Source organism: Pangasianodon hypophthalmus, chromosome 17 (genome assembly GCF_027358585.1).
Source record: "Pangasianodon hypophthalmus isolate fPanHyp1 chromosome 17, fPanHyp1.pri, whole genome shotgun sequence".
Lineage (NCBI taxonomy): Eukaryota > Metazoa > Chordata > Actinopteri > Siluriformes > Pangasiidae > Pangasianodon > Pangasianodon hypophthalmus.
The window spans coordinates 10,985,530-10,995,310 of NC_069726.1; the positions used below are offsets into that span (position 1 = coordinate 10,985,530).

At 36.7% G+C, this 9,781-nt stretch overlaps 1 protein-coding gene across 2 annotated transcripts in view; it reads left to right on the top strand.

Moving 5' to 3' along the window:
* The window catches only part of postna (periostin, osteoblast specific factor a), a 35,688-nt gene extending 26,490 nt beyond the window's left edge, over positions 1-9,198 (top strand). Inside the window, exons 17-24 of one of the 2 annotated variants that reach the window (XM_026941912.3) lie at positions 300-332; positions 3,016-3,246; positions 3,564-3,614; positions 4,035-4,112; positions 5,960-6,019; positions 6,129-6,209; positions 6,322-6,363; positions 7,960-9,198. In XM_026941912.3, the coding sequence (XP_026797713.3) occupies positions 300-332; positions 3,016-3,246; positions 3,564-3,614; positions 4,035-4,112; positions 5,960-6,019; positions 6,129-6,209; positions 6,322-6,363; positions 7,960-8,012 (629 nt within the window). In that variant the 3' untranslated portion in view covers positions 8,013-9,198. The remainder of the gene's footprint in view (positions 1-299; positions 333-3,015; positions 3,247-3,563; positions 3,615-4,034; positions 4,113-5,959; positions 6,020-6,128; positions 6,210-6,321; positions 6,364-7,959) is intronic. The other variant, XM_026941913.3, reaches the window with a different exon arrangement.
* Positions 9,199-9,781: the final 583 nt, after the last annotated feature.

The following is a 9,781-nucleotide window of genomic DNA, read 5'->3' on the forward strand; positions in this document are numbered from 1 at the left end:
CCACATGACTGATCTGGTGCAGAACAGTGTGAATGCCTCAATAATGAAGCTCTGCTGCTGGCATACTGCAATATTGCAATAAAAGAGTTTACATAGTCATTTTACAAAACCATGTATCCACAACCTATGCCTACCCTAAATTAGCAATATACTAGGAGTTTCTGGTCATCTCTTATGGTAAGTAGAGCTCTGGAACCAGTCAGGCTCCACTAAAGGCTGATCCAAGGTTAATGCATTAAGATTATTATCACTGACAGATTTATACATTCCTGTGTATTAACCTTTTTTTCTTTTTGCAGAGAGATATATCACCACTCACATCATTGAAACAGGTAATGGACAGCATCATGGTGCATGTATTGTTGATCTCTGTTCCACATAAGTGGATGGCAGTATGGTCTCCTAACAATATACTACTTGTTCATTTCAATTATTTTAATTCCTATTTTACAAAGTTGAAAAATATACAAGAAAAAAACATTGGTGTAGAATATGCAACAGAAATAAAGTGGGGAAAAAAACTTAAGCATTCCAATATATTTCATGACAATGTCCTAATCCACAGTGAATGAAGGCTCCTTGAAATTTTGATGAGTATGAAAATTATAGAAATTATATTAGGGATACTATGGAAATTATATTTAATAACTCTAATAACTATATTAGGGACTAGGACTCGAGTTCAGTCTTGGACTAGAGACATTTTCTGTATTGACCTGGACCTGTCTTGAACTTACTGGCATTTGTACTTACACTTATCTTGGTCTTGGGCATTGGTCTTGTTAAATATGGTCTTGGTCTTAACCAAGAGTTTGTAAAAAAAATTATATGCTGCTTTTTGCCTTGGGCTATATGGAGCACTGGCTCGATAAATAAAAGCATTTCTATTGTTTGTACAGAAAAAATGGTAGAAATATGATTTTATTTTGGAGCTCAGTATTGTAGTCTTTAGGCTGGTCTACTGGAGCAAACCACTGACAAAACATTTGTGCATCTCCACTTCATATAATGTTAAAGAAATTGATCTTTTTCTGTGAGCAGGGTTGCCAGGTTCCACATATATACCTGTATTAAAATGCGCACCACTGTTAACTTGTTTCCCATGAAAAGACAAAAAAAGAAAAAGTAGAAAATGCGTCTACCTCTTCATATGTCTGAACATTTCTGGCTAGTTCCAAGTCTTTTTGTGAGGTATTTGAGTTATAGTTAGGGTGGGAATTTTGCTGAAATCCCCATGAACATCTGTGATGACTTTTCTCTAAAATTGCACATTTAAGTAAAGACTTCAAGTGACTTTTGTTTTGTCCATCATCCTGTGGTATCCTGTTACACACACCTGATCTGAGGCTGGCAAGCTAACAAACAAACAAACAAACAAACAAATAAAAAGTGAATACTCCATCTACAGTTCAGATCTGTATTCATATTCAGTTACAAATACATTATTATGCAGTACTGTATGTGGTGGCGTATCAAGGATATTTATCTGATCAACAGTAGGGACATGTGTTTGGCAGTACTGTGATGGTGATATGATTGATATAACACAAGGCCCAGGAAAAAAAGAACTCAACACAGTGTGTGGTGCTGGACAGGAAAAGGCCAGATGTTGGCTGCCATTCTCTTTGGCATCTGCTCAGGAAACCACTAAGCAAATCAAAGCTCTTTAGACTTTTGGTGAAGTGATGAGGATAGGAGAGGACTTGCTCCCATGAATGAAGCACTAATCCTGCCTCCTGAGGACATGTGTCAGTAACTCAACAGTTCAGCATGCATCAGATCAGTCATTAAAATCAAATTACAGTGCTTTTGCCAAAAAACAGTTAATCAGAAACATGGCTCTGGATAAAGAAGAGCAGTTTAATCACAACTATAACCTTGATGTGGCATCTTGCAAAAAAGATGCCTCAAGAACACCATGTAATGCAGTTAAATTATGGAGGTTATTATTACACTTATTACCACCCTATAATCATAAGCTGGAAACAGTGAAAAGATTAATATGGTTCCGGGTTTATTGAAAATCTGTGTTGTGCTGTTAAAACACTTGATAAGTAAGAGAAGGAAATACTCCCAGCAACTATGCAAATCCCCATTGAAACTGTTCCACACTGCTGACAAAACAGCAGCTGTTTTTAGTCCATTACAAGCTGTCATTAGTGAGTTTAAACTACTTGCAACAAGCCAACCAGTGTGTTTTAGCTTTGCTCATGATCGCTAATAAAAACAGTAGGGGTGAGAATGGTTGGTCCTTAAAAGATCATTGAACAAGACTCCAATACATTTTTCTAGTTACATTAAAATTATATAGAATCTGTAAAAAAAAAAAGGTAAAGAACCACCAAGACCTACTTAAATGTAAAATGTAAAAAACCATTTTTTGTATAACTACATTTAAATTACATTGGTACATTGTAGGAACAAGTACATTTAAGTATAGGGTATATTTCAGAAGTATCTGCAGAGCATGTTAATATGGTAATGTGATGCTTTTCTCCACATATGAAATGTACAGACACAACATAGAAGACAACAACATAAAGGGAGAGTTGCATGTGTGTGGGGGGAAAAGTGAAAATGTATTTGCTGTTACATTGAGAGGTTCAATGTAGTGAGGTAGGGAAACCTGTTGTTAAGGATCCTTATGACCTGAGGGAAGAAGCTATCCTTGAACCGGGAGTTATGCACTGCATTGGAGGGAGTTGTGTGGAGGGGAGAACAGGGCATGAGCTGAGTGAGAGGAGACCATGATTATAGACTGGGCTTTCAGCCTACATCTGAATAAGTAGATCTGTTGGAGTTGAGGGAGTTCCATGTGATAATGTTTGATACAGTTCTCACTGGAGTTTTAGGTCATCTGAGCAAAGATTGCCAAAACACACTGTGATGCACCCAGCAAGGGGACTCTTTTGTGCATTGATACAAGTTGCACTGGTAAAAGTGCACCAGTAAAATTTGCATTAATGAGATCAGAGGTGAAATAAGCTTTCTTAAATCTCTGTCTTCTTGTTCTAGGCCCTGAAATCAAGGTTATCGAAACTGAGCCCATTATTAACAAAGTCACCCAAGTAATGGAATCTGGCCCAAAAATGGATCATGTGATCACTGAATACAAGTTCACCAAGATAGTTGAGACCAAGCCTGTGGTGCAGGAAGTGGTAATTGAGGGAGAACCAAAAATCACCACGGTTAGGAGAGTCATTGAAGGGGATCCATCAGTTACAACGGTTACAAGGATCATTGAAAGTAAGTTTTCTAAATATCTCTGCTTATCATGACCAGGGTAGTAAACATGCACACTCTTCCCCTTTCAGGTGCTGAGCAGCTGATCTGTCTTTCCTTTTCTGCTCCTGCTGTGACCATGCAGCAAAGGACCTTACCTTTTTCTTCCTAAAAGGCTCAGCAGCCATGCCTGATGTTTGCATCGCTCCCTGATGTGAATACAATCCAAGAATTATGAATAGTCAGTAGTGTACACATGTTGCTGGTAGTATTATGCTGCAGTTGTATATCAAAGTTTATAGGCTTGGCGCTTTTATATCATATATTTGTTTTTTTTTCAGCTGGTGGGGACAGTGATGCTGAAGGTGAGATTAAGAAGATTCTTACTGAAGGTTTGTGACTCTACACTGTCATATAGAATATGCTGTTTGTCGGCACCATTAAAAAAGTTACACATTCTAACTAAATAAGGCACTCAGTGCATTTGACTAAATTAGAATAATTGATTTGTCTGTAAAAAAAAACAGCACAGTGTAAAAAACATAATTCAGTCCAGCATAATTATTCAAATTTATTCCTAGAAAGGAGATATTAAATATTCCTTGTTTTTATTTTATTTATTTTTTTAAAATCTTGTTTCGAAATGAGATGCACAATCCACATATAAAATTTAACGATGCATGTTTGCAGCTACATCCCTTCATGTTGCAGTATTTTTACATGACCCTCGTAAAAAAATATATATATACTATGACTGTGAGTTTCAACGCTTTGTGAAGTGTTACATGTTTATGCCACACTGTATATTACAGACCTGTCCAAGGTAAAGAAGGTTCTGGAAAGTGAGCTACACATGGAGGAGGAGAAGATCACAAAAATGATTGAGGGAGGTTAGTAACAAGAAAGTTTGTTCATCTAACTGCTTGTTACTGTTCAAGCTTCAGGGTTCTTTATTTGTCACATACATTACATACATGTGATGTATTAATGTAGTGAAATGTTTTTCCTTAGTGCCTCGTCCCACAGTGCAACAGTGATACATAATAAAGCCGAATACAATAAAAGCGGAATATAATGAATAAAATACAAAAATAGAATAGAATAGAATCAAAATTTTGTCAAAATCATTTAGACAAAATATAGATGTTATCTGTAAAAATATGCAAAAATATGTTCAGCGTATATAGGTAGTGAAAATTCCAGTGTGTAGTACACAAATAATAAAACAGGATGTTTTGGACAATCATTAGCTGTCCTTATATAGGCTATATAGGATATATCACCCCACTGAGACAAAGTTTTCACTTATGCCCAGTCTGAACAATCAAGCAGAAATGTGCTCAACCAATCAGTTTAAGCTTCATAAGAGCTGCTGACCAGTTTACCAGACTACAAAAAAAATGACATCTTGGAAAGTAAAAACATCTTGAAAAAAGGCAGATTCAACTTCTCATTATTAGATTCTTAGAATCTTACACAACTATATATGCAACCACCACTTCTGTGTTTTGTTTTGATTTGATCTCCAGCTACGTGCGTTTTCTTTTAATGTGTGTCATGGTTGCTTTCACCTGATTTCAGTATTCCCCTTGTCTCTCCCCAAATCTATACCAATGATATTCCACAAAGCAGTATATACTGTATGTACAGTATTTACACTATATGGCCAAAGGTTTGTGGACACCTGACGATCACACCAATGCACAATTATATAGGATCTTTGTTTGCTTTAGCATTACAAATTCCCTTCACTGGAGCTAAGGGCCACTGTGCACAAAGCAACATCCATGAGGACATGGTATCCCAAGGTTGGAGTATAAGAACTGCCCTGCACAAAGCCCTGACCTGAACCCCACTGAACACCTTTGGGATGAATTGGAACAGCAACTGCACCCCAGGCCTCCTCAACCAACATCAGTGCTTGACGTCACTATTGCTCTTGTGGCTGAATGAGCAAATTCCCACAGGCACACTCCCAAATCTAGTGGAAATCTTTCCCAGAAGAATAGAGGTTATCATAACAGCAAAGGGGATTCAATCTGGAATGAGATGTTAAGAAAACACATATGGATGTGATGCTCAGATGTCCACAAACTTTTGGCCATATATAATGTATGTATGTATGTATGTATGTATGTCCGCCCGCCACCCCCCCCCCCCCCCCCGCCCCCGCCCCCGCCCAAGCAACACCAGTCAATGATCTTAGCTCCTTATTACAATGATTCTTAGCTGTTTATTACACATAGACTATGATTTGCTAAGATCCAAAATGAGTACTGATTTGCATATTCAATCTGATAAACTGTGTGTGAGCATGCAGGTGATTTGTATTTTGCACTTTTATATTGAAACAACCAAAATTGTATATTCATTAAGGCAAACACAGAAAACAGAAAAGACACGCTATTTTTTTCTCACTTGATAGATGCTATTCTGAGTAGAACCTTTCAGTACATAAGCTTACACCTTTTTTGACAGTGTTATCAAGTTTGCATATTTTTGCATATGTTCGTACTAAATCAGAGCTTTTTAAATTGTCTTTAAATTTTCCATGATTTTACGGTATTTGGTAAAATACCGTACCGTTCAGAAATCAGAATCAGAACTAAATTTGATCTTAAAAATGACATGCTATGCTGTCACAACACTGGCCATATTGACACAGTCATGTTATTCCTGCGGTTTAGGTCTTTTGTCAGTAAATAATTAATGTCTATTATTTTCTTTCGTTTGTGAGGTGGTGGAGGAATCACCACTGTTACCAAAGTGATTAGGCCAGATCCCCATATTATTGAAGGTGAGATTTAAGATTAATTATATTTACTTAAATAAATGAAATCAACATGGAATCAGTAGTTCCTGGCATCTCTGATGGTTTTTAGAGATATGTCGTTCCTATGTTGCAGGACCAGACTTCTCAAGGATCACGTCTTTCAAGCCGGACCTCATTGAGGAGGAATCGGAGAGAATCACCAAAATTATCAAACGTTAGACACTTAAATTTATAATTTATGCAGAGGCATGAAGATGGTTATAGTTAAGGATGAAGGCAACTATGGTGTTTAAGAATCAGTAAGTTAATTCTTATTTTCTTTTCAGATGGTGGCTCTCAGAAAAGATCACCTGTTCGAAGATCACCAGGTAAGAAAAGATAGAAGAAAGCTCTAGATAGATTATTTAAAATATATATTTCATATATCTACATTGGATATAAAAGTCTACACACTCCTGTTAATATAATCCAAGATAAATCATGTCAGATCTTTTTCCACCTTTAATGCAATATAGTAACCAACAAAATGTAAGTGAAAAACAAATATAAACTTTTTAGGAAAAAAAAAGAAAAAGAAAAAACTTACAATAACCTGGTATTTTCATCTTTTTATAATGGGGCCTGTGACTGCTCATGTTCGAAAGTAATTATCATACACCACTCATCAATGAAGTGATTCTGATTAACTCCAAATAAATATCAGTTGTTTCTGTAGGATTTTCTTGATGTTTTCTTGGTTTCATTTGACGGCTGAAGCCATGGTCTGCAAAGAGCTTACAAAGCATGTAGAGGATCTCATTGTTGAAAGGTATTGATCAGAAGAGGGGTACAAAAGAATGTCCAAAACATTAGATGTACCATGGAACAATGTGAAGGCCATCATGAACAAGTGGAGAAAATGGGTCACCACTGTGAAATTATGAAAAACAGTATGTCCCTCCAAGATATATGAACAGACAAGATAAGTACTTATCAGGGAGAAAAATAGCTGCAGGAATATATCTGGGCTATGAGGTAGGGTGGCTAGATGGAAGCCCTTTTTAATGAAAACAAACAAACAAACAAACAAACAAACATCCAGTCCTACTGAAATCACCCCAAAACATGTGACAAAATGTGTTGTGGTCTGATGAAGCCAAGGTAGAACCTTTTGAGCATAATTCTAAAAGATGTGTTTGGCAACCATGGTGAAGCATGGTGGTGGTAGCATCATGCTATGGGGCTTCTTCTCTTCTGCTGGGACTGGGGCTGTAGTCAAGATAGAGGGAATCATGGATCGATCCAAATAACAATCTATTCTGGCACAAAGCCTGCAGGCCTCTGTTAGACAGCCGAAGATGAAGAAAAGTTTCACCTTCCTGCATGATAACGACCCAAAGCACAACTCCAAGGCAACAAAGTAATGGCTTCAGAAAAAAAGACTAAAGTTTTGGAATGGCCTACTCAGAGCTCAGATCTAAATCCTATCCAAAACATGTGAAATGACTTGAAGAGGGGTGGGCACAGGAGATCTCCTTGCAATTTCATGGATCATTTTTGCAAGGAAGAGTGGAATAAAATGCAGTATTACAAATAAAATACAGTATTATATTTTATTTAAAACCAAGGCAAATCGTTTTATATCTGTTCACGTATTTCTTACTTGAAACTGAAATACTATATCTGAATATCCACCATGTGAATATGTACACCATTTGTTTTATTTAATAATTTTTTTCTTAATACATCTAATATTGATTCACTTAGTGTGGCTGTCTAATTATTATGTGTGTTTGCTGCTAATTTTACTGAGTAACTACAAAAATAACTTTTCATTTATACTAACGAGGAATTATATCATGTTTAAGAAATATAATTTGACAAAATTGTATTGTTTTCTACAACTAATGAAACCGTGATCATTTTTAATGCATGTTAAATAAATGGCATGTAGTGTTTACTAATTATATATTTGCATTTTGCAGGAATGAAGAGACGAGCAAGACCTGCAAGACATCCCTCCAAGCCCAGTCAGTGAGCCCAGAAAGACACCAGGCGATCTACTTATTCCAACCTCTTAAATTAAAGCCACAGATTTGGTATCTGAATTTGCATTTTAGGCTGATACATTTATATTTCATTCATGTAGTAAAAGTGACTTACAAGTGAGGCAAGAATAAAATGCAAGCATAGAGCTGAGCAGTTGAGTCTCAGGCTCTAATGTTGGCTGAGATGAACTGGCTGGAAAGCACACACACACACACACACACACACACACACACACACACACACACACACAGAGCTTTAACATTAAGATGGTATAGGAAATTACTGATGGACTGGAACTGATCTGATCTGATCTTTAATATTTAGATAAATTGTTTCTTTAGGCTGATCCTTGATTGGTTCTCTTATACTGAGTGGTCTCATTAAACACAGCCTTGCAATAAAACAGCCATAAACTGGTATCAGGGTAACTCATGAGCACATGCTGCTCCCTACAAGTTCCTTTACATGTGAACAACACTAGTAATTATATCTGTTGAAAACTGATGTACCAATAACTTTGATTAACACAGTTCATGCCTCCTATATGAAGCTTATCTGCAGAGGACTGAAATGGTGGTGGTAAGGAGCAAGAGAAATTTCGAAATGATATTTTTATATATTTGACAGTGTGTAGGGAGTAGTCATGCAAGACATGAGGTCTCACCTGTGCATGTTTGCTACTTTGTGGTACTGCATTCAGTCCTATGAATGTAGGTTTTACATTTAAGGAAAGCGCTGCCTGTTTTCATGTTTCATACATTGTATTCAAGTGTATGCTCTCACATTCATTGTTCTTTTATCTGACTTTTGACTCATTTCCGTCTTTTTTCTTTTTCATATGTTGCCTAGCCTGAATAGTGTGTGTGTCATTCGTGTGCACTGTTCATTCTCAGTAGCATCCTTCTCTTCCTACCTCCTATCCTAGCCTACCCCCCCACCCCACCCCTATCCAAGATACCCATTAACCCCTGTTTGATAAATTGCTTAATAAAATTGAATATAAAATTGAAATATGAGGATTGTTTTGGAATAGTAACAAGCACATTTTCACATTTTTTTTCTGTTAAATTGTGTATATAAAATGTTAGTTTTATTATAACAAGCAGGTAATCACTTGCTATTATGTTCTTAATCTTTTTTGTTTGTGAAATAAAAAGAGGTGTCATTACATTTGGCAGATCAGCTCAAGTGCTGTTTTTCATGAAATGCATATCAGACATGCTCAGGGAGCCCCTGCAAACAGAATGAATGAGATAATTTTTTTTGGTCAGAAACACAGCTTGAATGTGTTTGTGTGTGTGCGTGTGTGCATGTGTGTGTGTGTGTGTGTGTGTGGGTATTCATCTTGAAATAGTGGGGAGGAATGAACAAAAGACATTCCAATGCTTTAGGCATTCAGTTTTATCAAGCACTACAATAGGATCCTTCTTCTGATCTTTTTAGATCCAGAGAATCTCCAGCATCCACTGATACAATATGAATGTGATTAAAGTAAGGCAAAGGGTACGCAGTCCCTGTATTAATTTGAGTCAAGGGGCAAAACTGCTTATTATTATTATAGTTGGATATTGTCATCCATTTCAGACATTGCTTATCACAAATCCGGCACAATGTCAGAAGAATCAGAGCAAGAGCCAAAGTATAGTAATTTGTTAGTATCAGTTAGTTTCCCTTGGCAGCAGTTATTGCATTTGTCTTGCTATCCAGAGTGACTGATTTATTCCTCCAACAGAAAGTGATTTTGACACAGGCTAATCC